The sequence below is a fragment of the Peromyscus maniculatus genome, chromosome 3, assembly GCF_049852395.1.
Source record: "Peromyscus maniculatus bairdii isolate BWxNUB_F1_BW_parent chromosome 3, HU_Pman_BW_mat_3.1, whole genome shotgun sequence".
NCBI classification, from domain to species: domain Eukaryota; kingdom Metazoa; phylum Chordata; class Mammalia; order Rodentia; family Cricetidae; genus Peromyscus; species Peromyscus maniculatus.
Window position 1 is genome coordinate 154,776,500 of NC_134854.1, and position 26,663 is coordinate 154,803,162.

Below are 26,663 nucleotides of genomic sequence, written 5' to 3' on the forward strand. Positions count from 1 at the left end.
AGAATCTGGTTCACTTGACCAAAATATCTTTCTGTATTTCTGAATTTAACTTAAAATTTTTAAATACTGGATTTGCCTTCCAACTTGTATAATCAACTTCCTTCAAAAACAAGCTGCAAGAGTACACTAATTTCAAAAGAAACAGTAGCCTTTGAAAGGCTCAAAACAAAGCCAAAGCTAGAAAATGTATTTGGTCATCCAGTTCCAGGGAACACACTACCCAAATAAGCACAATGTACCATCCTAGTAATTGGCTGAGCAATGAACACAACTACTTAAAAATATCCTTATGATACTTTAAAATATTTGACTACTGACATATGACTTTTCTGAGGGGTCACTTTAATCTTAGTGCTCCCTATGGCTTTTTATATATGGAAGGCCAAAATGGTAAAGAAGTATGAAAGCTTCATCTCATGTGTTCAAGTCAGTTACACATCATAGCTAGAACTAGAATCTTACCCTTACCAAAGGCTTTTCCAGCTAAGCTAGATAGCTGCTAATGCTCCCTGGGGCCTCACTCCACATGCTAGCTCATGAAATGTTTAAGGACATACATATTCACTCAACAGTCTGTCAACTAAAGGTTCACCTGGTAGCATTTGCTATGAACATCTTTCTGAAAATCAGAGTTGTCCTAGACTTGGTTCACATCTGCTCTTGTCAATTGAGAGCCATGTGCACACCATTTAAATCCATAGAGAAACTTCACAGTTCTAAGTACTGAATTTACCTGACTGGCAACTAGTGCTTAAAGCAAAGATCACCATGATCCCACTATAACTACTAGTATACAAAGAAGCTGTCCTTCATATGGCCTCCCAACTATATAAACAAAAACCTAATGGTGAACTTAATGTGAGAATTTCATTATAAACTATTTTCTTAATTTTCAAGAGTCTCAGCTGCTACATGAAAACATGCTGATTCCTGCAATAAGGACTACCTAATGCTAAAAAATTGTGCTGTAATAAACAGGTCAGCCTATTACATAATGCCACTGATTTTCTAAGTTTACAATAAAGACTGTACTAACTGCCCACTTTAAACTAATGGGTATCCTAAAATGCAACTGTTGGGGGCAAGCACTTGGGGGCAAGGACTTGGGTTGGATTTCAAACAACATTCATACACATACAGACACACACAAACATACACAGATAAAATGAATGGCACTTTCTGAAATACATAGTAATCCACCCCCTACCTGTAAGGAATACATTCTAACACATCCCCCATACTGTATATCTGAAACTACAATATTAACAAACTATATAAACTATGTTTATTTCTATACTCATTTATACAAAGTTTAATGTATAAATTTGGCCCCAAAAGATTAACAACTAATAAAAAATAGAAAAAATACATAGCATAATAAAAGCAATTTAAAATGTATGATCTGTTCATTTCTTGAATGCTTTAACCACTATTTCTAGACCACTAGTAAGTAGAATTGTAGAAAGCAAAAGCAGAGTGGGAGTGGGGGACCCACATTAGTTGTTTTCAGTATAGAACACTGTTTTAGTGGGTTTCTAATAGAAGTCTGGAATCTACATAACGGAGGGATTTGAGAGACAGTAGTAACTAAATGTAGGAGGATGATAAATCAACACTGTTCACTCAGTATATTAATACTGATCAGTTAATATTTTATTGTGAAATCTATTTTACTTTCTTCATTCAATGTTATAATGATGAAGTAAATTTTAGCAATGAATTATTATTAAGCAGCAAAATATGAATCCCCTGGGTTTTTCTGTTTTTGTTTGTTTTTGAGACAAAGTCTCTATCTGTAGCCCAAGCTGGCATGGAATTCATGATGTAGCTGAAGTTGGTAGTAATGAGTTGTGGGACGGTCTTTTTGTATGCTATGAATATGGTTGCTCTTATTGGTTGATAAGTACAGCTGTTTTGGCCTATAGCCAGGCAGAATAAGACTGGGTAAGAAAGTCAAATGGAGATACAGAGAGAAGAAAGGCAGAGTCGGGCAGATGCGATCCAGCTGCCAAGGAATAAGATGTCAGAGAGCCAGTAAGCCACAAACCACATGGCGATGCATAGATTAATGGAAATGGGTTAGTTTAAATGTAAGAGTTAGCTAGTAATAAGCCTGAGCCATCGGCCAAACATTTATAATTAATACAAGCCTCTGAGTGATTATCCGGAAGTGGCTGCAGGACGGGGCAGGACAGAGAAAAGCCTCCATTTACAGCAATGCTTCTGCCTCAGCATGCCAAATGCTGGTCTTACAGGCATGAGCCACTATGCCCAGCAATAACTGGTTTTAAAACAAATCTCTCCTATCGTTTGTTTTGTTTGAGACGGGTTTTTCTCTGTGTAGTTTTGGTACCCATGCTGGATCTCGTTCTATAGACCAGGCTGGCCTCGAACTCACAGAGACCCGCCTGGCTCTGCCTCCCAAATGCTAGGATTAAAGGTGTGCACCCCCGCTGCCCAGCCTCTCCTATCATTTAGTTGTGAGATTATTAATAAACATTAAGGTATCAAGGATATAATCCATAACCACTGTGTGATAAAGCTATGAAGAATACATACATAAAGCTATTTACCCTTCAGCAGGATCCAGTGCCAGAGCTCGGGGACTGTCGAGGTCTTTCCATACCAAAACCTGTCGGTGCTGTCCATCCAACTTTGACACCTCGATGCGATTCGTTCCTGTGTCTGCCCAGTACAAGTTCTTCCCAAGCCAGTCCACTGCCATGCCTTCTGGATAATCTAAGCCAAACTCTACCACATGTTCCAGTGCACTGCCATTCATAAAGGCTCTGCTAATAGTCTGCAAAAATACAATGTGCAATTAAGACACAAGGCTTAAGGTTAAAACATTATCTGGAAGCCTGGTTTATTGGTGGTACAAAGATGCAGAAGTGACCATTTTTAATAAATGCAACTGTGTTATAGCCACTTTCGGGGGAAATTTCTGAAATGGTAAAGAATCAAAATTTTTTTCTTATTACGGCAGTGGAATGGGATGCCTGATTGTTTTTGTTTATCTAGGTACATTGCATATGCACAGGCACAGGACAGAGAAGAACACCGGTGTCTTCTTCCACTGCTCTTCACCATATTCCTTTAAGATGGGGTCTCTCGTTGAACCAGAAGCTCACTGTTTGAGCTAGGCTAGCAATCCAGCAAGCTCTTGGATCTCCTTGTCTCTACTCCTCAATACTGGGGTTCCAGACATGCAAAGTCATGCATAGCTTTTTATATGGGGTCTAGGGATTTGAACTCAGGTCATCATGCTCACAGAATACACAATCTAACCCATAGAGCCATTTACCCAGAATGAGTTTTCTTTGGAATTTCTAGGTAATCAAGTGAACAAGAAGGGACTAGAAAGCTATAAGCTCACTGGTAGTCAGTTTTCTGAAGACACCTGAAAGTATGCTAGGTCAGTGTGAATTCAGATCTCAGCTTCCTCTAAGCTCATAAAACAAACAGAACCAATTTCTATATGAGCATTAAGATTTTGAACCCCATCAATTTTAAAAGCTAGTAACAGATGTTAGCTCCTAACAAGTTCCAGGCCAAGTGGTATATAAGTGGTGTGTATCTGCAGATATTCTCATTTAATACAAGAGTCCTGCAAGATGGTGGTTCACCTAGCTAAAGCCAAGGCTCATTTACTCCCCACCACTCCACTCAATTAGTAGATTTTCTTTTCTTAAACACCACTAGAATCCAACTGTCTGGTTTCAACATCTCATGTTCTTTGCAAGTTAGAAGTGTACAAAAGTTATCTGAAATAAAGTCACAATCTAGAAGAAAGACTATCCTCCAGATTTTATAGTCAGGAGTTTCCTCACTAGCTCTCAATAAGCTTCTCAATAAGCTTCTCAATATTAATTCTAGGAAAAACAAAACAAAAGGCTGGTGTAATTCACAAGCAGCACTTTCTACCACAGTCAGCGGTATAGGCTACTGTAGCTGTGTTACTGTAATTCAATGACATTGCAGTTCAAGCTCTCACTTTCAGCCCCGGCATTAACACTCCAAACTTCTTTGCTAACCTTCAGTGATATATCAGTCCAGTAAATTCTGTTGTCAGTGACATCAAAATCCAAAGCAGAAGCTTCTTTGACACCAGTGAGAGGAATGGCCACATTATTATTGTTTGTTTCCAACGATATGCGTCTGATATCTGCTCTCCGTGAAAACAGAAGGAAAGCCTCAGGAACAATGCAAGTCTTCATGTCACTGATGAGCTCAAAGCCAATGGGACAGGCGCATCGAAGTCCCTGAGGCCTATAGAGGCAAAGATGGCTACATCCTCCATTTTCCTCAGCACAGGGGTTGGAACCTAAAAGAAAAATATGTTACAAAAAGCACAGAAAAATATATATTCACACAATCAACACATATTCACTTCTAAAGTAGAATACATTTGGTTCATAAAGACATGATTGTGTTGGTCCTGACCTAGTTTCAACTCTATTTTTACAAACAAGCAGTATCAGGATTATCTGTGTGTACAAGTATGAACAAATGCTTTATACCCACAGTAAGCTTTAAAATAAGATGCATTAATTATACAGCAAGGCTGAGTTCTTTTGATGAAGGTGGCTGCCTATGGGTCTGCACATACCAGGAGCACACTGTGAAGTCAGAACACTAGGCAGATACAGTCAAGATGATCGCTTCAAACATCAACAATTTACTTCTATGCTTTACAAGCTGCTGCCTGTCTCTCTTCATCGTTTCTAGATCTAGTCTCCATTTCTAAGAGACTCTGGAATGACCCACCAATGACTTTGTGAACACTTGTGGCCTTCAGTCCCATGAGGTCAGGCAGCTGGTCTATGATGACCTCCCTTTCTGCACTTCGTTTGTGTACTCTTTCGATGCTCCGCCTCTGCCAGTCAGTCCAGTAAACATAGTCACCCAACAGGGTAAACCCAAATATGTGAGGGATTTTGTCTTCCACCAGCACTCGTCTCCCAGTGCCATCAGTATTCATAACCTTCAGTTTAAGTTGGAAGAGAAGGAGGAAGATTAGGTCAGGACTTAACCTTTGAAGCTGTGTAAAATGAGAACTCCTGCTAAGACAATGAATGCATCACAAAACAAAATGATTCAATGAGAATAATTTCAAACATTCATCTTAAGTTCATGTTTGCCTCTTTTTCTAATTTCCTAGTATTCTTCCCTTAAAATTTTTCTGGTAAGTTTAGATTTAGTATGAAACTCTTGTATTAAATGACTGTCAAAATTCAATAAATTATCTTTAACTTAAGTTTGCATGTTTTTCTCAGATATAAAATATATAACACACTATTTTGCTTTACAATGTTTTAATTCACCCTTTAGAGTCTGGCTTTTTTTTTTTTTTTTTTTTTTTTTGGTTTTTCGAGACAGGGTTTCTCTGTGTAGCTTTGCGCCTTTCCTGGAACTCTTGGTAGCCCAGGCTGGCCTTGAACTCACAGAGATCCACCTGCCTCTGCCTCCTGAGTGCTGGGATTAAAGGCGTGTGCCACCACCGCCCGGCAAGTCTGGCTTTTTTTCTAAGGAAACTTAAGTTCATTAAAGTCACATTACTTGTAAAGAGAGTTAACACTTCTAATTTTATTATTTAAATAACAACCATTAACAAAAATTTAATAGATAAAAGGATAAGATGTCTCAGTAAATCACTCTTTTGAGGACCTTATTATGAAAGTACTGGACATAGAGCCTGCAATACCCTCTGTGCAAATACATTTCAATAGTCAAGGCTATACCTATTCTTCCCAATTACCCAAGAGCAATATTAGTAAATCCAGTCATGTATTTGCAGCAACCTATACTAATCTTGTTTGGAGCGATGGAGAAAGTTCCCTAATGTTTAACTTCCTTCATAAGATTATTGCTGTAGTTGCAAATAGCCTGTATGCTAGGCAAATCAGTCTTCAGAGATCTTAATTTTGGTACTAAACATATGAACATGTTAACAACACCTACCTCTACAAAACTTAAAAGGCAACAGATATAATCTTACATGCAAATATTAAATTTTGAATCCATAAACTCATTAAGAAATATTCCAAGTAAGGGACTGAGGGTATAGCTCAACTGGTATAAGCACACAGAAAGCCCCAAGTTCAGTCCCCAGCACTACAAATAAAAAAAGGACATGGTAGGGACAGGAAGATCAGAGGTTCAAGGTCATCCTCAGACTACATAACAACTCAGAGGCTGGCAAAGGACACTGGAGACAGGAAAGGTGAGGAGGTGGGGTGGTCCAAGTAAGTCAGCACTGCAATTGTCTGTATGGGCAACCACATGTCATCTTGTCTACTTTCTCTCCAAGTTCACACATACGCTGAACTTCCATCATCAAAGAAATCGAGCACTTGGAAACTGATCAAACAAAACTGCTGTATCCTTGTACTATCACTTGCAAGTTTCAATAATATTTGATGTATATCTAGTGTAAGAGATTATATTCATCTTTATCTCTATCAGATATAATGGGACTATTGGGCAACTGTATGTAACAGTAAACAACATTTTCTGAAGATCAAAACCTAGACACTATTCCATGTTCCTTATTGAAGTTTCATCTAATTGGGGGGAAAAAGCTGAAACTTTGTATTATTCACATTTTCTTTCAATAGATCATTCTTAGATCATATTTATGTGTAAGTAACATTTTAAATTATTTTTATTTTTTAAATATGTCTGTGTCTACATGTATATATGAGCATGTATGTATGCGCAGATGCATGCAGGTGCCAATGGAGACCAGAAGAGGGTGTAGGATACTTTAGAACTCTTGTCACTAGTAGCTGTAACCTGCCCAATGTTAGAAAACCGAACTCTGGTTCTCTACAAGAGCAACAAGTGCTTTTTAACTGCTAAGCCACCTTTCTATTTTAGGTATAATATCAAAAGAGTGTGTGAAGGTAAAAGGGTAGCCAGTGAAAAGGAGTCAGTTACTTCTTCATGTGTCTAGCTTGAATGTGTGTTCTAGCAGGGCCTCAAATTCCTTCTAGAGTCACTATTCAAGCACCTAGCAAATAGTTAGTAAATGGTAAGTGGTTTTTAAACTAAGAACACAATGAACTGAATACTTTTATCACAAATAAGGCAAAGCAAGAGAAACTACCCTGTTTGTATGCCTGGCTTTTACAAACAATTTGTACTCTTTTTAATCTTAATGATTAAAGTGTTACTTTTAAACTCTTGATTTCTCCTACTACAAAATGTGTGTTGTTCATTAAAAAAGAAAAAATAGTAACTGCCTACTTGAGAAAACTAGAGGGCATAAAGAAGTCGCATATAGGAAGATTATAACTGTGAATAAAAGGAAAAATAAATAATTACTGTGGCTGCTGTTATCCTGTCTATAAACCGTCCTCTCCACTCTCCAGCTCTCACAATTTACCCAGGCTCTTAGAAGTAGTTTGTAATAGAAAGGGTTAGAATTCACATTTTATTTAGTGTTCTTTTCTGAACTAGAACATACAATATGGCCCAGAATGATCACTAACTCGAGATTTTCCTGCTGCGAGCCCCCTAGTGCTGGGATGACAGGAATGTGGCACCATTCCCAGCCTAAATACACCTTAGAAACATCAGTGACCAGAATCCTACAGTGGGATTGTGGGATCTCTCGAATGGCCTGTGCGGCTCTCAAGCCCACTCTCCACCGCAGGCAGGAGACTGCTCTTTCTCTCATTCCCGCAGCGTTACTGCTGGAACCACAAACACTGTTTCCTGCCCCGCCCCTAAATTTTAAATTCTTGGCAGGACACACTGGGCCAGAAGAATGCACACATTCTCCATCCCTTTCTATTCCTGGCCCTATTCTCTGACTCCTCTCAATTTTGGCATGAAAAATCTTTCCTTTACTAGATATCTAAATTGGAAAGGTGTCTTAAGCAGGGGAAGCTTACTTAGAACTCTGTACTATGTCCTTATCTTGTTAAAATTATTTTTATTATGTGTAAGTGTTTGTATCTGCATGTGGGCGTGTACACATTAGTGCAGGTACTCAAGGGGGACAAAGGTGTCAGAGCCCCTGGGGGTGGAGTCACAGACCGTTGTGAGCTTGCTGGTGTGGGTGCTGGGAACTGCACTTGGGTCCTTTAGAAGAAGAGTGGATGTACTTACTTAACTGCTAGCCATCTATCCAGCCCCATTAGTCCAATCTTAATTAAGGAGAGTATCTGACTTTTACTCCATCCCATATTGAAGTTGGAATCCAGGGTTTCAGGTGTCCTAGGCAAGCACTCTAAGCTCCATCACACATTCCAAGAATTTCCTCCCAGTACTTCCCAGGAGTCCCCCTGTGCTTTCACATAGCATCTCAGAAAGAGTATACAAACGGAATGATTCTGCACTGCCACTGTTAACCAGCTGTTCTTATTTTACTGATCTGCATATGATCTGTGACAACAGTCTCCTCCTCCTATATTAATTCTTTTAATTGCTGACATGGATTCCAAACTATAACTCAGATGAACTACTAAACATGGCCTCCAACTCCTCTCCTGCTTTCCTCAGTTCCTATGAGCTTTCCATTCCTTTTTAATATTCAGTATTCTTAAATATCCACTGAAGCTCCACCAAGCTTATTCAGCAAAATCGGATTTTTTTTTTATAGTGAAGTTGCTTTTCATTTTTGTTTATTTCACTGGTTCCTTTCCCCACCCCCAAACCATGGCTTCACATTTTTCAAGATTAATATAATTCAAAGATCCTGAGTCAACCCAATTTCTTCTTTTAACTTTATGTAGAAAACTTACAAATCTAAGTTCTAGGGCTGGAGAGGAGGCTCAGTCAATAAAATGCCTGTCACAAAAGCCTAAAGACTTGAGGTGTATCCCTAGCACCCACACAATAAGCCAGGCACGGCTTAATAATCCCAGTGCTGGGGAGGCAGAGACAGACAGATCCCTGAGCCCTAACCTACTGAGTGAGGCTTGAGCTCAGTGAGAAACACTGTCTCAAAAAGTGACTGAGGAAGACATCTTTAGCACTGACCTCTGATTTCCAAATGCGCGCGCGCGCGCGCGCACACACACACACACACACACACACACACACACACACACACACACACGGGAGCAGGAGAATCAGTAAGTTCTAGTCCAAGGTCTGATTAGGGTCTTTGTACATCTTGTTTGGTCAGAGGCTCTTGTTACACAGCCAAAGGGTCTGGAACCCTCCAGCACCCTGACTCAGCCTCCAAAGGGCTAGAATTATAGAAATATGTTGGCAAACATGACTTTCTGGTTAGTTTCTATGGCCATATTTCTACCTGCCTCTTCAGGAAAAATGCACTACCATCTCATCTAAGTCATGAATGAAAAAGTAAACTGTGTTCTCCACTAAGAGATGTTCATCATCTCGTCAGAGAGCACCCTACACAGGGTGCTAAATATTCTTTATTATCAAACCTTCTTATAAACTTAAGGTATACTAAAACAAGTCTGCTGTAACTTTATGACTAGTTTTATTGCTATCTTAAATCAATTATCTTGCATCATACTACATTTAATAAATTACACTAATTTGTTGATTACATTCAAAGTTATCCATCCTAATAAAATGAATTTGCTGGTCTAAAAGTACAAACAAGATGTCTAATACCAAATACTGTAAAACAAAATTTATATTTCTACTTCAAAAATACTGAAGGGCCTACCAATTCTTCTCTCTGAGCATTATCACCCTGTATCATTCTGCTTGTTCATTTGAGTGAATGAATGAACAACTGAAATCAAGACGGCAGAGGGCTGGGTGACGGCTCAGTCAGCGAAGTGCGCGCTGCAAAAGCACAGACCCTGTCTGCTCCCCAGAAACCACACAAAAGCATGGTTTGGTGGCACACGCTCACAATCCCAGCGCTGGGAAAGTGGGAACAGCAGATTCTTGGGGCTTTCTTGTCAGGTAGCCTAGTGAGCTCCTAAGGGTTCCCGTCTCAAAAGATATAATGGACAACATCTGAGAATGAGATTGACTTCTGGCCTCCATATGGGCCCACCACATGCATCAGCAACCCTACACACAAAATAGAAATAAAATTTTTAATTTAAAAAATGAATGATTGGGGCCTGGAGAGATGGCTCAGTGGTTAAGAACACTGGCTGCTCATTCAGTAGACTCGGTCCCGGCACCAATAAGGCAGGCAGCTCACAACCCTCTGTAACTCCCATTCCAGGGAATCTGATGCCTCTGTAGACACCAGGCATGCACATGATGCATGCAGGCAAAATATTCATACACATAAAATGAAAATAATATTTTTTAAAAATTGAATGATTAGGTATGAATCTGGATAACAGGCTAAGAATAAAACTAAAAATCACAAATCAAAAAATTTAAACCATAATTCAAAATGACTTTTTTAGCTTGTATAATTCTGCATCTTCTATTTAATAACTACCCTCTTTTCAAGTCCTCTGCTCTTTTTAAATCTCAAGTGATAGCAAATAACAGTAACAGAAACAGTTTAACTAGGTTCAGATTCTCTATCACTCACTAGATAGCAAGTGAACCACTACTAACACTGATTAGTCAAAAAACTAATTAAAATAATGTTAAATCTGTAACAGTGTCAAATGCAAAGTAGGTATTTGGTAAATGTTAGTTCCTACTGGTTAAAATTTATTTTACTGAAATGTTTTAATACCTAAGTATAACAGATAAAATTAATTATTAAAATATAATGCCATAAAATAAAAATAAGCATATAAGTATAAAAGAGTATGTAGAAATAAGACCCAAATAACCACACTGTTAAAGGATAAAACTAATACAGGCCTATGATGTCCTGACAGCCAGTGAACAACTGTGAGGCTGCAGCTTTATTCCTACTTCCTAACTTCAGTCCTATTTACTTTTGCTACTTAGTAAAACTAGATTAGGACACAAAGGGAGCACTTTGCCAATTTGGTGGGGTCTACTATGGTGATATTTTATTTGTGCTGAAATGTGATTGTATTTGTATGTTAATAAATATGGGGGTCAGAGCTAATAGCAAGTCATTTAGCAGAAGTCTGGCAGTGGTAGCACACGCCCTTAATCTGATCACATGGCAGGCAAAGTCTGTGTGTTCAAGGACACAGCCAGCATGGAAACACACACCTTTAATCTCAATAACAACCATAGAGACCTGGAAGTCTGTATAGACAGGCAGTGACGAGGAGGTCATGTGGTTGGGTTTATAACCAATGAGAAGGCAGAACAGAAAGTCTATAAAAATACAGACACACAGGAAGTGGGTCTCTTTTCTCAGAGGAAGGACGACAGCGGCAGCGAGGGGTAAGAAGGCTGCAGCTCGATCGCTGGGCTTCTAACTCCACATTTGGCTCTGTGTTTCTTATTTAATAAGACTGTTCAGAATTACATCTACAGTCTACCGCGACTTTTCTACCCATCTCACCCTAAATCACACATTAGTAAGTACAGCTAATTCACCCAAAATCATCACCAAAGGCATGATGAATGCCATGGTAAATGAGAACAAGGCTTCTCCCATCTAAGGTAATACAAGCCTAGTCAAGGAGGTGAGCTGTATTTACAGTCAAACCCTTAAGCATATCCCTCTTTGTTGACTACAGAGAACAGGGAAAACCTTCAGCAAGCAGTAGCTGGAATTCATCTTAAAAAATTAGAATTTTGAAAAAGAGATAAGGCAGTTCTAGAAGAAAAGAACTAACATATGCTAACGCCACATGATCAAGAATGCACTTAGTATATCATCTGACGGATTCCAAAAGAGATGCTTTCACTGAAGCAGGAACTCGGGAAACCACATCAGGCTTCACTGCACATGTATTAAATGCTAGGATAAAAGCAACTATAGAAACAATGCTTGGAAAGTCCTTTAAGAGAATGATATAACAAAGCTATATTTTAGGAATCCTTACTGATCATTGTCCACTCTATGCTAAAATTACCTAATTTTAGATACAGAATTGTGGCTACCAAAATACGTTCCATTTCTTTGACACTGGAAATAAAAGTTAAAGAAATAATAAATAAATCTCCTATCCAAATGCCTTGGGACCAGCTGCCAGCTCTAACTAACCTTTTTTGATATTTAGAAACCTTAGCAATATACTTCACATTACATCTCTACTTCATTGCCAGATCATACTTTTTTCTCCCCCAAACAACAAAAAACCAAAACAAAATAACAGCAACAATAACAAAACCAGCATCTCCTCCCACAAAGCAAGGCAAAGACCAGTAACCAAAAACACCCTACTAAGCCTTCAATGCTTTATGAGTCTTAGAAATGCAGGTGCAGAGATCCTCAACAAAACAGATCAGTATGTCAGACATGCTCTAAGTTCCTTCCGGCAATGGTCTCAGGAATAAGAAACACCAAGAAATTACATGTTTTTAAAGGGGAAAGGTTTGTTTGTTTCTTATATTTTAAAACAACAACAACATCTGGTGAAACAGTAACAATAATTAAAGTTTTAAGAAGATCTTTAGAAGGCTAACAAAATTCAAGTTCCTGTAATGCCCACAGCTAGCTTGGATGGCTTTGCTCTCAGGAGCACTCCTTCCAACTAGCCCTCAATCTCTTATTCTAGGAAGCTAAGAGCTATGTTCATCTACACAAGATCAAGCCAACAAGGACATTCAACACTCTAGCAGGCAGCACTAAGGGACTCAGTGGGATTTTAAAAAAGAGAGGACATGAAGGTAGGAAGAGGTGATGTTAAGGTATGTGTAGGGGGGTTGGGAGGGGGAAATTGGGCATGATATGTTAAAGATACACTGTATATATGTATGAAATTGCCAAAGAATAAGAAAAAGATGTTCTTTTTATTTTAAGAAAAGCTAAAAGGATTTTGGGGGAATGGGGGGGGGGAATGAACCACACAAGACATAACAAGTCATGTTTACTTCAAGTTAGTCAACATAATTAAGATGTATTAAATATTTTAACATAACTGTGTTCATATTTTCCCTCTTAATTCCTCAGTCTCCCTGTTCTCATCTGTGGTAATTTTTATATCAGAATCAGGTCTAAAACAATGTTGTTCAAGAGAAATACAATTCACAAGCATGAGCCAAGTGAGTGGCAATTCCAACTTTTCTAATTGTTTTGTTTGTTTGTTTGTTTGTTTGTTTGTTTGTTTGTTTGTTCAAGACAGGGTTTCTCTGTGTAACAGCCCTAGCTGTCCTGGAAAGAGCTCTGTAGACCAGGCTGGCCTCAAACTCAGAGAGATCCGCCTGGCTCTGCCTCCCAAATGCTAGGATTCAATGCGTGCGCCACTACAACCCGGCTTCAACTTCTCTAATTTTTTTATTTGGTATTCTGAAACAATCTCTCCCTATGTAGCCCACACAGCCCAGGCCTCAAACTTCAAATTTATCCTGCCTCAGACTGCTGTGATTTTAAATGTATGCCACCATACCCATCTTTCAATTCCAAGCCAATGGTAACCACATTTTAAAAAGTAAAAAAAACGAACAGATACAACACTACATACTTAATCTAACATGGTCAATGTTTTCTCTCAATATAATAAATATTAAGCTTGTTAATTAGGTTTTAAGATATTTTTGTCTTCATTCTAGGTCTCTTACTCTGTATTTTACACAGGTCAACTCAGACAAGCCATCCTGTAAATGCTACATCTGCACATCTAGCTAGTGGCTACATGCTGGACCATGTGGGACTCAAATTTCAATGAGGTGACTATACAGCATTCAAAGAATTTAGTCTTCTCCACTTTAAATTTATAAGCCTGCCCTCTCCTGTGCCTGTTATCTTCAGTCTAGGATTGAGGGTATGACAAAAAATACACTTTAAAATCTTTCTTCTTACATCTCATTTACAAGTTTACATTTCAAAACACTATCTGATGTGTGTAAGAGTAACAAAAAGGCCTACTGTTCTGTTTCTTCTAATCTCAAAACAGTCATAACAGTACAGTAACATTAATAATAGAACTCTTCCCTTGAGCTGTGCAGCATTCTGGATGAGCCAAGTATGGACAGCTGAGTGGTCCATGATTATCTTTATTCTGCTTTCTATATGCCTAAAATTCTCTATAATGAGAAAAATGAAGGGAGGAAGATAAGGAATAAGTCCAAGGGCCCCTGGATAATAACAATAATGATAATTGCTGTGAGGAATAAATGCGCTTATCACTTTTGTTGTTAATATGATGCAGAGAGCAATTAAAAGGATCCTCTGAAGAGATTAAAAGATCAACAGCTTAAACCAAGCCTGACTGTAAGAACTAAAACGACAGAATGATGTTTCCCTGTGTCAGGTGTGATGAATACTAACACCCATTTCCTTCTGCAGAGGTGACATTCCTATTAGCAAACAGTGATCTCAGATCAGCCATGCTGCCTTAGGGTAGGTAGAAGAGGCATGCTGCTTGGTCTCCAGGAAAATCACTACCAAGTTCTAATAGCAAACAAAGAACAGTTCTAGACAGATTATCAGATTTATACAAATGATTTTAAGCCCTTTACATTTTAAAATAAAGCAAATCATGGTAAAAGTTCAGCTCATCTGTATCTGAATCTAGAACAAATGAAAAAAAAAATTTAGGTGATCCCCAAAGATAACTTTTATACTTTAAAAACTATTGAGAGTCACTGGTAGCAAAAGTCCATGGAGTATTCAGCAGTGACAACTAGAGTTCAGAAGGTCAACCTGTCAGAGCTAAGGGGTCTGTTAGAGGAAACCATCATGCAAGGCATTATGGAATTACTGCCTTTTGAATGAAGTGTCTGTCTCTTGTAAACTTCTTGTGCAATAACAGCCATGATTCTTCCCATTTACAGTGCATTTCAATGTTATGTGTACATGTAATCTCATGACTGCATCTCAATCTTATGGGCACACATAATTGTGGATAGTTTAGAAGACGGTTTCTTATTTAACTGTACAATTTTTATGAATAGAAACATACTAAATTATGCTTCATGCTAGATCTATTGTTCCATGTGGACTGTAGACACTTAGAGGTCTTGTTCTGCATCCTTAGCCACTTACAAGGTAAATACTGGCCAAAGTGTCTTCATAGAACTTTCACAGAGTGGAATTGCAGGTGCCTGGCCTTGTTAGATCAAAACTCTTCAGAAGAATTATAATGAACCAGAAGTGATAGCGCAGGTGTCTGGCCTTGGTATATCTCAGTCCTTCAAGAGATCAATAGCATTTATGTTGCCCTAAGCGTCCCCCGCTAGCACCTCCCTACTCTGATTCAAATAACAACACTTTCTACACCAGTTTTTAACACAAGATTTTAGGCTCAGTAGATTAATTATATATAGGTCCTAGAATTCTGGTGACTAAGAGAAAAAGGCTGTTAAATGACTAACCATATCTGGATATTAATCACATAAAATAGGACACATATTCTTTGCCTTTTCCTTAAATCTCCCATTGGTTTAATTTCTTTCCCTGTAACCTTTGCAGCTATCCCTTTAAGAGATAGCCAGAACTTTTTACAATCTACAGCTGTTGTCAATTACCAATTAAGCTAAGTCTTTGCTAAGTGTGACTCTTATCAGAATACTTGTCCCTGAGAATTTATTTTGCAGTTTTAACTAACAAGCTGTTAATGAATAGAGATAAATATATATATATATATATCATGCTTGGGGAACAAAGAGGAGAGAAGATGGAAAAGACCTAGATAGATATGAGAGAACAGCAAGAGAAAATTGATTTAGAGGAACTAAGATGAGGACAGAGATAGAAAGAACCAGATAGAGACGAGAGAACAGCAGAAGGGACCGACAACAGGAGGGACTGACAGCAGGAGGGACAGAGCAGGAGGGACTGAGAAGAGCTAGGTGTGAGAACAGAAAAGAAGCTGTGTAGATAGAACTGACTTAGAAGAATAAAGTGAATGACTGAAAGAACTCAGTGTGCTTAGACTCATTTGACATCCCTCAGATTAGAATCCTCAGCTGGTTGGTAGACTCTTCCACGGACCCTGGGAGCAAACAATATAGGCTGGACCTTTTATTGTTTGTGTTAAAAAACTAAGCCATCATTAATTATATCTGGCAACCCTTGAGAGTGTTTCACTGTATTACCTCAGACTAGTTTAATTAGCTAAACTGAAAAATTATACTTCTTTCATTTCTAGAATCTAACTCCAAATCTGAACTAGGGTCTGCAGTGGTTCAGCAGTTACCACCACACTCTGGTATGAGGTTTAACATTCTGAAGCATCCCCCAATCCTGTTAACCACACTGAGAGTATAGGCTACAACAGGCAATAGATGTGGGCTAACCATAGCACAATGTGCACAAAGACTAGGTAATGGCAAACTTCCTACAGACATCACATCCAGTTTTTCAGCAGCTTCATCAGCTAATTAAATGTCAAGACAGACTTACCCATGAAACCTTGGAATGCTGCCAGTCAACTACCAACACTGTTCCTATGTAACTTCGCATGACTAGACATGTCGAAAGAACACATGACAGCAGAACAGCTAGAATGGCACTGCTACAAGGTTCTACACTGTACACTTCAATTATGCTCTAATCAGTGGGTCCCCAACCCCACTGGAAGTCGTACGTTTATCCTGCATATCAGATATTTACATTATGATACATAGCAAAATTACAGTTATTAAGTAGCAACAAAACAATATGTTTAGGGGCCACCACAACCTGAGGAAGTATTCAAGGGTCACAGCATTAGGAAGGTTGAGAACTTCTGCTCTAAATGAATCAGTCATTTAGTTTAAATAGTCTAGTCAAGATCCAAAATAAAGCAGGTCAGTGAAAGCTTATATATTAAGAAAGGTGTAATCAGGATTTAGAGAAGTATATCTTATCTTTGATACAACTTCCTAAGATACAAAAGTGTAACTGCAGTAAACTGTCGTTTTCAAAAGTCGAATAAGCTGAGAGAGAGGGTAGGAGAGGGAATACTGCACTCAGAAGGCTGAGTCAGGAAGATTACGAGAGTTCAAGAGTTCAACACCAGCCCAGAAAATATAGCCTAATGACAAGTACAAAGAAATGCTCTGGACACAGTAGGCAAAATTAAGGGACACCATACAGCTGCTTAACACTCTAGGCAGGGAGTTACAGTACCACCCTCTGGGTTCTTAAACCTAGTCTAAGACAATCTACACACAGTAGTTCAGGAGAGCACTATTACACCTATCTTTGAGGCTCTCTTTGCATATACTTGAGTCCAGACTGTGTGTATAATGAGACAACAGAGTGATTGATGAACTGCTCTGGCTTCTGTAGGTTGTAACACATTAAGTAATGTTTCTACTACTGTTATATCAACAAACTTTCAATAGGAGTTCACAAACACTTATATACCCCTAAAGGATATAAAATGAAAGAATAAGGCAAAATCATGCTTGGAGAATCTAATGACAGAGTTTTAGCAATCCTTCTTCTGTGATCAGATGTCAGGAAGATGTGGAGGAAAACATATATTCACAAACATACACACAATGTTAAAGAAGTACCAATGGGCAAAGATTCAGGAATTTAAATACACTATCTCAAAGACTTCTCAAACTGAAAGTATAATCAATTTTAAAGAATTCTGGACAATGAATGTTACAAACTGGCCAAGACTCAAAAGGAAACACTCATTGACACTTGGCACATAAAGTCAAGTGCTTTCTATTAATAAAAGATAATTATATTGTTATAATTTCTTAATCTTAGAAACCTACAGCAAGGAAAAGCAGCATAGACAGATCCATGCGTATTCTGACAGACAAACACATTATGTAGGCTAGAAATGTGAGACAAAGAAATTCCTTTAAAAAGAAACCTGAATACTTGGAAAAGAATTTTCCTTATTAGGGACTGATAAACCAGAGGACGTTGTCATCAGAAGAAAATGTAGCCCAGCAATTTCAGGTTCAGAATATGAAACAGAACATTCACCAACTGCCAAGTTTTCAACACACCACACAGACAATAATACCTCTTTTATTCAAAACTGCTACAGAAGGCTCTAGTAATCTGTCTTCCCCCCACCCCCTAAAAAACAGTGCCATGTATAATCAGATCTGGACTATAAAACCTACAGATACTGTATTATCAAAGTAAAGGACAATAAGAGATTTCAAAACAAATTTATGTGTTCAAAAAGACAAGAAAATCTTTTTAGCTATAACTACCAAGTATTGTTACATTCTGAGTAGAAGCTCAGAAATACAAGAGGGGACAAATAAAAAGCCCTATGAAAACAGACTGTGAAGAAATTTTAGTTATGATATCATTATTTTGATAAAAGAATGATCCAACTTAATTTTTTAATTAGTTAAATAAGTATACAATGAGAAAGCATCCTCAAGAAAACACAATGTAACTGGATAGGGTGATATAGTCTTCCAACACTTGGGAGACCAAGACAAGAGAATAAAGTTGAGGCCAGTCTGGGCAATGTAGGTACCCATTCTCAAAGACTCAAAAAACAACAACAAAAACAAACACCCTCTAACAGTACTTTAATTTTATACCATGCAAGGACTGCTTTAAAGTATGAATGATATGTCTTTACTATTAGTAAGCAGTATTGCAGGTACTAGGTGCAAACCACATTTGGGGCAGTGACACCTGAACAAAAAGATGTGAATGTTGTCAAAATTATAATGTCTTTCCAATAACTAGAAGTCATATAAAAGAGAAAGAAAGGTTTTTGATATCTCCCTTACCAGAAAAATTGAAACTTCTTTCTGCTAATACAAGAAGCCATAAAACATTAAGGCTGGGAGGCTAAGGAACAAAGTGTAAACACTATGGAAGGTCTGCTCACAAGAAGATGAGAGCATTCCCATGTACTGCAGAAGCAGCAGGACAAGCACCAGCTTGCACCTTTCAACACCACCCACAGCTATGCATGCACAGCAGCTGCTGAGCTAAGGGAGCAGACTATCCTCACCTACACATCTTTATATGGAAGAAGCATGGCACCAGTTCTAAGTGACATCATTAACAACATTCTGTGTCCTGCCTCTATCTGTAGAAGCCAATTCTAAGTGTCATGACATCATTAACAACATTCTGTGTCCTGCCTCTATCTGTAGAAGCCAATTCTAAGTGTCATGACATCATTAACAACATTCTGTGTCCTGCCTCTATCTGTAGAAGCCAATTCTAAGTGTCAAGAACATCTAGTCTCCCTCTCTACAGCTCTGTAAGGAAGAATCTAGTCTGAGAGTTAGGGCTCCCCGTACTTCTCCCTCATTTCTCTGAATCCTTAGTCAACTCAACACATCCAGCACCTGCCCCTTCAACAGAAAGAGGGAGAAGCAGCTCCAAGTCCCACCCACTGAGGGATCGGAGGCCTGCTCGTTCCTAGCACTTCTTTGTCCTCCACTCAAAACATAAGAAATTATTGTGCCACAGAATAATTTACCAGATGACTATCTTTTCTTTTCCAGTGTACTAGAAATAGTTGGTCTTCAGAAGCAAACAGGGCTACAATAGCCTGATATTCCCTTACAGTCTCAGGAGTGAGCAGCTACCACCCCTTTGATTAAGCTGGGAAACTTTTTTGGAAGGCAGGATTAGAAGGGATATTACCATCCACACTAGGGTCAAAGAAATACCCGGAAACTGCTGCTATATAACCAAGAGTCTAACAATTAAACTTTAAAATTACACACCTTTCCCAAAATTGACAAGTTTAATATTATCTGCCTATTCTCAAGCACAGGGAGATGGAAATGCTGGGGGCAAAAGTTTCCATAATCCCTACTAGTCTCAGGATAGAAAATGGATGCTTTTCCTCCATGAAATGCTATGCTTTTACAACTCAGTCTGCTATCCATTGGCAACTTCACACACTAGTGTAGAAGGGATTAACAAGCAAGGTACAGTGACACACTTCAGTCCAACCCTCTGAGGCTAAGGCACAAGAATCACAGCAGCCCAGGACAACAAAGCTTGGGCAACACAGTCAAGATCAAATAAAGACCAAAAAGGGGGAAAGAAGGAGGAAGGCAGAGGAGATAAATAGGAGTAACTCTGTGTTCTAGATGTGTCTGAAAAGAAGGGGCATGAGCATCAACATCTAACTTGTGAAGCACATCAAGATCTCCAGAGGAAAAACGGGAAGCCTTTCTGTAGTTTCCTGAGAGTAAATTTATCACTGTCAAAGGGAGGATGGACTGTACACTGCGCGCGCGCGCACACACACACACACACACACACACACACACACACACACACCCTTCTTGAGGGGAAGGCAAACAACTAGCCTCTGTATGCTAGAACCCAAAGCCTTGTGCATGTTAAGCAAGGGGACAAATAATATCACAGGGAAGAAGCAGAGAAGGGGAAGAAATAAACAATACCATCGCACACACAATATATTCTATTTAATCAATGATTATGTATTCACTTTATGAATAAATTCTAATTTTGCTATTTGAAGGCCACTCAACTACTTGTGACTGTGACTAAATTTATGTGTCTAAAATAACATACCTGAAAGTGGGAAAGAAAACTAACATATTCTCAGTAAGAAGCAACAACTTTCTTTTTAAGCCAACCAAAATCAACTAAAAAAGACAAAACCAAATATAAAAATTTTTAAAACTCTAGGGTAAAATTTCAGGACTGGACACTGTAGGACACATGAGCTCTTAGCTGTCTTCCTATGTGTTCATGTAGGGTGAGTGATGTACAGCTAAGCAAACAAAGGTAGCAACCGGTCTGAAACAGGAATCTATCACCTCTGCCCTGTTAGCACTCCCCTCCAGCTGCTGAAGGTCCAGACACTAATTTGGACTGGGATGGGGGATTGTGCACTGAAACTCTAGTCAAGGAGAAATGTTACAGTTAGGCCATACAAAACTTTCTGTTAATGGAAACCAGCTGTAAGGAGAAAAAAATGTCATTTCCAATATTTGAGACTGGTGAGGTATTAATGGGCTTTTTCAATTCCAAGTTTCCACTCTGGAAGAAGGGCCTTTAATTCATTACTCCCTGAGTGTCCTGGCACTCCTCAGGATTACCTTTCTAAAATAACTGTTCCATGGTGCAGACTGTATATCCCTCAGGTATGTGCAAGGGGCTGTCTATAAAGAGTTCTTTTCTTCAAAGCCATTCCTTATATGAAAAGCCACGAATCTCCAAAAAAACAGCCTAATCCACACTCAGCATCAAGGGTGTGCCATTTACAAGACATTCTGATAAAATATTTACTACTGATTATTTTCACCATAATTCTATTTCCCACAAACTTAATTCTATTATTTTGGTAAATGTTTTTCTCGGGATTTGGCTATTTCTCTTATATAGTCCACAAATTAATTTAAAACTTGTTTTTAATACGGTATGGCAGCACATACCTGTAATCCCAGCACTTGGGAAGCTAACACAAGAGAATCATGGATCTGAGACTAGCTTGACCTACACAGTCAAACGATGCCTCAATAAACAAACAAAATTTTTGTTTTTTCATCACAAACTGAGTACTTAATATATTCCACTACCAAATCAAAACCAAAAACAAGAAGTTACACACACACACCATCTATATCTATATAGGTAGATATATCTATATACCTATATAGGTAGGTGGGTAGGTAGATATTATTTTCCTCTATGGAACTTATATAATTTTGGCTTGCAGAAACTGGCTCTAGGAAATTCAGGTAGCAGCTTTACCCAAAATAAAGCAAATCATCTACAAAGTTGTTAAGAGCAGAAATGGTGAAACGCACATCTCCTATACCAACACAACTCAGAAATCCTATTTCCTATACCAACACAACTCAGAAATCCTAAGAGTAGGTTGAAGAAAATCCATTATCCCTAGAACTGTGAACACTGAAGAAGATTTCTAGAAACGACATCCTGAAATCCCAGACAACTGTTGAGAAGCTATGTGAATCAAACTATTAATAACCCAGAAACCATTATAAAATTGGTTTCAAGTATTTTTTTATAAGGAAAGAAAGAAACAAACCAACCTCAATTTTGTCTGTTTTGGCATCTCCCCAGTATATTGTGCCTTCATCATAATCCAGAGCTAAGCCATTTGGCCAACCAAGGGAAGTGTTAACAAGAACTACTCGGTCAGAGCCATCCAGAGCTGCTCGTTCGATTTTCGGGATTTCTCCCCAGTCAGTCCAGTACATGTACCTACAGAAGCATATAAAAAAAGAGCTGAACGATGATAAAAGTGAAACCCATTCCACATGTTACATTATCATCAGTCAATGCCATAAAAGGGAGGGAGAGAGGGGAAGGAGGAAGGGGGAGGGAAGAAGGGAAAGAGGGAGGGAAGGGGAAAATAACATAAGACTACTTAAGCTTTGGCAGAGTAAGTTTCTAATATGTATCACGGCATTATATAAGCACACTTTCAGATCAAAATCGCTCTCCAGAATGGATGAAAAATGCCTCCCAATAGTATTTCTATTTTGTAATACATTTCTCCTTCTTCCCATGAAGTACCACTCCTGCTTCATGGCTTGTCAGCTCTGGTACAGAAAGTTACCTAGTACAGACAGTCAGGTGACAAACTGAATTCCCCAAATAACCAATACTGTGGCACTAAGCAATTCCTGAGGCTCCAGGATGTCTAAGTGGCACTCGGATACTGTGAACACTGAGGCATAACATCTACCCCTGTATCAGCCCTCAGAATCACCTCACAGTAGAAGAGCACCGGGAAGACAGAGAGAGCGGTGTCTTCCCTGGACTCCATTCACTCACAAAAACATGGGAGAATAAAGCAATTCTCAAGGTTTTCGAAAGTGAGTTATTCATGTACCAAGGAATATAAAGTAATATAATTCTCACAATAACTACTGAAATAGAATAAAATTAAGTCCACCATGGGAGGGGGGGAAATTCTGAAAATAATTTCTTTCTACATTTTTCATGACCATGATCTAATCTGAGCAAAATCTACAGACCACAGCCAAATCAACAAATCTAACTTAATTTAGAAATAAAAATTACTCAAGATATTCAAGGAGATTTTTAAAAAGTGACAATTCTTGGAGACCATATTCTAACCACTGCATTCTAAAGCTGATGTGGCTCTTTACTGGAAAACAAGTCCCTGTAGCTCTTGTCGCCCAAGCTGTTGCCTCTAGGTACTTGCATAAAACAGATTACTAACATAAACGCTTCTTACCCAACCATGGGATCTAACACAATAGCCCGGGGCTCCTCTAAGTCCTCTGAAATCAGGATCTTCCTCATGGTCCCATTGAGCCTAGTCACTTCTATCCGATCAGTGCCAGTGTCTGTCCAGTACAGGTTTCTTGCAACCCAGTCAACAGCAATACCATCAGGATGAGCAATCTGGGCAGTGACCACAAACTGGCTGCCAGATCCATCTATAAAGGAACGACGGATGGCCCTCACTTCATCATCAGTCCAGTAGATATAGCCTTCTACAGGATCGTAGTCTATGGCAATGGCATGCCGGATGTCTTCTAACTGCAGGACAATGTCAGTAAAATCTGGTGTATCCAAAGAAATGCGTCTCAAGTCTGTCCGTCGGGCTAAAAGCAGTAGTTCAGTGGCACCTAAAACAACAGAGCAAAATCAAGCAATCATTTTAATGCCTCAGGCAAAATGTAGCCACTCTATATAAAATATGCAGAAGTCCTCAGAAATTAAATTAACTGAGCTTATTCTACTCTCTTTAGAATAAAACTAAAGAGTGACACTGTGAAACAGAAAAGTCAATGCAAACTCCATAATGGCTAACCTCTCCAAATCAAGTTTTAATGGATCCACACTTGCTTTCATTTACTAGAAAATCCCTGGATAATAAAGGTACATAAAAGTAATCAACTATCATTTTATTCCTCATAGCTAAGTATTAATGGAGGAAGAAATTTGTAGAATACAGATCCTTTATTCAAGAAGCATGTTTTAAAGGGTCTAAAAAAAAAAGGCTGAGAAAATAGTAAAGTGCTTGCCTTATAAGCATGAAGACCCAAGTCTGATCCCCTCAACCCACATACAAAAAGCCAGTCATGGTAGCAATGTAGTAGCAATCCAGACAGAAAGGTAAAGATGAGTAGATCCCTGCATATCACAGGGTACCCAGCTGAGCCTACTTGGCAAATTCCATGTCAGAGACATGCCTCTGAGGAGGAAAAGAGGTAATGGCACCTGGAAAGTGATACTTGAGTTTGTTCTCTGGCCTCCATGCACACCCGTAAACATGAACAGACATGTGCATGCAAGAGTGTGCTTATATATGTACACATACACAAACAGACACACACACAAATATTAAAAAAAATCTAGGATAAGAATGCTAAAAACTGACTTTTGAAACAGAAGACTGTTCTAGTGTATGTAAATCATCTCCCAGGGAAGCTGTCTTCAAGGAACACAAAGCAATAGCTGACAGCCCTGAGGACAAGGGATGCTCTGGAGAAGGAACAGCAGCACTGGAAAGAGGGAACCTAAGAAGTGCAGCAGTGTTAAGAGTACTTGAGCCAATAAAATCTAGCTCAAGCAGGGATATAAACGGAGATGAAACACAGAACCACTCTAAGCCTAGACTCAACTAAATTGTAACGGTTGCTGAAAAAATTAAAGATAGAAATAGACATAAAATTCAGGAAGGTACTAATCATAAAAGTATTCAATAAGTATCAACTAATCTATCATTAAAAATAAAGACTGAGTTATAAATCAGATTTCTGAAATAGTTAACATGAATTAGGATCCAATGAAAACATAATTAAAAATAAAAATATTAAGCTCAGTATTTTTGTTTATTTTTAATGTTCAAGTAAACCACCAGCAAAATAATCATCTAAGAGGCTAATCAAAAAAAAAAAAAACAACATGTAAACTGTCACCTGAATGAGCAAGGAGAAAAAAATCCCAGCTAAAGTAAGTGTGTAAAGAAACAGTGGCGTATGAATTTAAACTGAATTTGGAATCACAGCTGCAAGGCAAGAAGAGGAGGGAAGGTTTCGGCACCAGCTCTCCGACTGCAGGGCTGACTAAACATGAACTCCAAAGGGGAGAAAAGGAAACGCAGACGGAGTCTGCAGGCAAAGCAGGAATGATCCCACACAACTCACTGCCCCTGCTTACTGACAAAAGGAGTCAGTTCAAACTTTGCAAAGAATTCACAGAACTATTAATTTGAGCAAGGCGATCAAAAACTATAGTTAACTTCAGGCTAGTAGGTGCTAAATATGCATCTGAAACTCAAAACTGGTTAAGCATGTACATATGTACCACTGTGAAGAAGATAAACTTCCACTGCTGAAAATAAATCCTCTTTTTCAACGTCAGGTACATTTTTTAAACAGAAAAGCAATGTTACAAAAACTCTTTTGTTTAAATTGAAACCAAATCACTGTTTCCCATGGAAACCATCTGACAAGAGTCAGCCAGCGTCACCTTTGACTATGAGGATAATTTATCAACGCCAACTCATAATAAACATCCACTAGGTTGACTCAATTCCATCTCACTGACTCGCTGACCTCCTTGCCAGGAGCTCTCTGACACACTCTGGAATAAAGGCGCCTGGCCTTCAGAGGTAGATAAAGAAGCCGCTTCACGTACAACGATTTTCTTACCAGGTTGTGCTGGTTGCCAGAGAATGGTGACCCATAGGGTAAGAATGAAAAACAGCATCCTCATCCTCATTAAGACAACAAGAGCTGGTGTTCTCCAAACTACAAGCCCCTTGCAATGTCCTAAGCCAGTGCCCTTCTCCCACATGTCCTCTGTCTATAGGAATTAGTAAGAATGAGGAGAAGAGGCCAAGCAGACTGGCTGAGTTAAAAAAATTAAAGTTACTTTGATAGTACAATGAGAAACTTTTTCTTAGGATCCTTCTTTGTCATTAAAAAGCAGTCAAAAATATCTTTTACTCTTCACAATAAAAGTTTAATAAATAATTTTCCTTCAGTTTCTTATTTACAAGTGTTACCCACCTATTATGAGATTGTGATTTCAGTGAATATGAAATTTAGCCACGAAGAGAAATAGTATCTGTTTGTCGGTTTTGTTTTTTCCCAAAACAGAACGTTTCTAAGTACTAACTAAATGAAACAACATAAAATAAAAATAAAAGCTGACACACAACATAAGCCATCCCTGCTAACAGTCAGCTGAGAGGCTCCCCAAGCACTGCAATGCTAGAGCTTACAAAAGAAATGAAAGTTGTTCATCAACAATCCAACTGCTCTCACAATTTTCTCTCCCTTGGATAATAACAATCTTACCATCTTTGCAGGTTTTTCCATTCTCCAGAAGCTTGACCCCAGTTGGACAAGCACATTGATAAAAAGGCTTGAGCGGAGACATCAAACACAAATGGGAACAACCGCCATTATCAATTCCACATGGATTTGTAGCTGTCGAATATAAATCAGACTGATTAATACCAATGATGAAGGATGACCTCACTCACTCTAGATACACAAAGGTTAACAACCCTAACATGAGCAATGGTGATAAACCAAATGAACACCAAATTTCATCCAGGTGCTTTTTGGACTACCAACCATCTGTAAGGAAAGGAATTACTTAGTGAAAAATTACTTAGCATTTTTTAACACAAAGAGGAGTATTAAGAAGAAAAGCAGAAGGTCCTTGCCCTAGTGGAGCCTATAAACTTATCAGTGAGCCAAAATAATAAACCATGAAAATGGAAAGAAAACAAGGAAGCTAAATACTATATCGTACATTGCCAACTCAAAGAGGGTAGACATTCAATGAG

The 26,663-nt window shown here is 38.6% G+C and overlaps 1 protein-coding gene across 2 annotated transcripts in view; it reads right to left on the reverse strand.

The window, feature by feature from the left end:
* Window positions 1-26,663, reverse strand: part of Lrp6 (LDL receptor related protein 6) — a 126,853-nt gene that overhangs the window by 36,766 nt on the left and 63,424 nt on the right. For both annotated transcript variants that reach the window (XM_076568087.1, XM_076568088.1), the window contains 6 exons: window positions 26,167-26,298; window positions 23,088-23,484; window positions 21,913-22,084; window positions 4,768-4,984; window positions 4,035-4,324; window positions 2,574-2,800 (listed from right to left, as the gene is read on the reverse strand). In XM_076568087.1, the coding sequence (XP_076424202.1) occupies window positions 2,574-2,800; window positions 4,035-4,324; window positions 4,768-4,984; window positions 21,913-22,084; window positions 23,088-23,484; window positions 26,167-26,298 (1,435 nt within the window). The remainder of the gene's footprint in view (window positions 1-2,573; window positions 2,801-4,034; window positions 4,325-4,767; window positions 4,985-21,912; window positions 22,085-23,087; window positions 23,485-26,166; window positions 26,299-26,663) is intronic.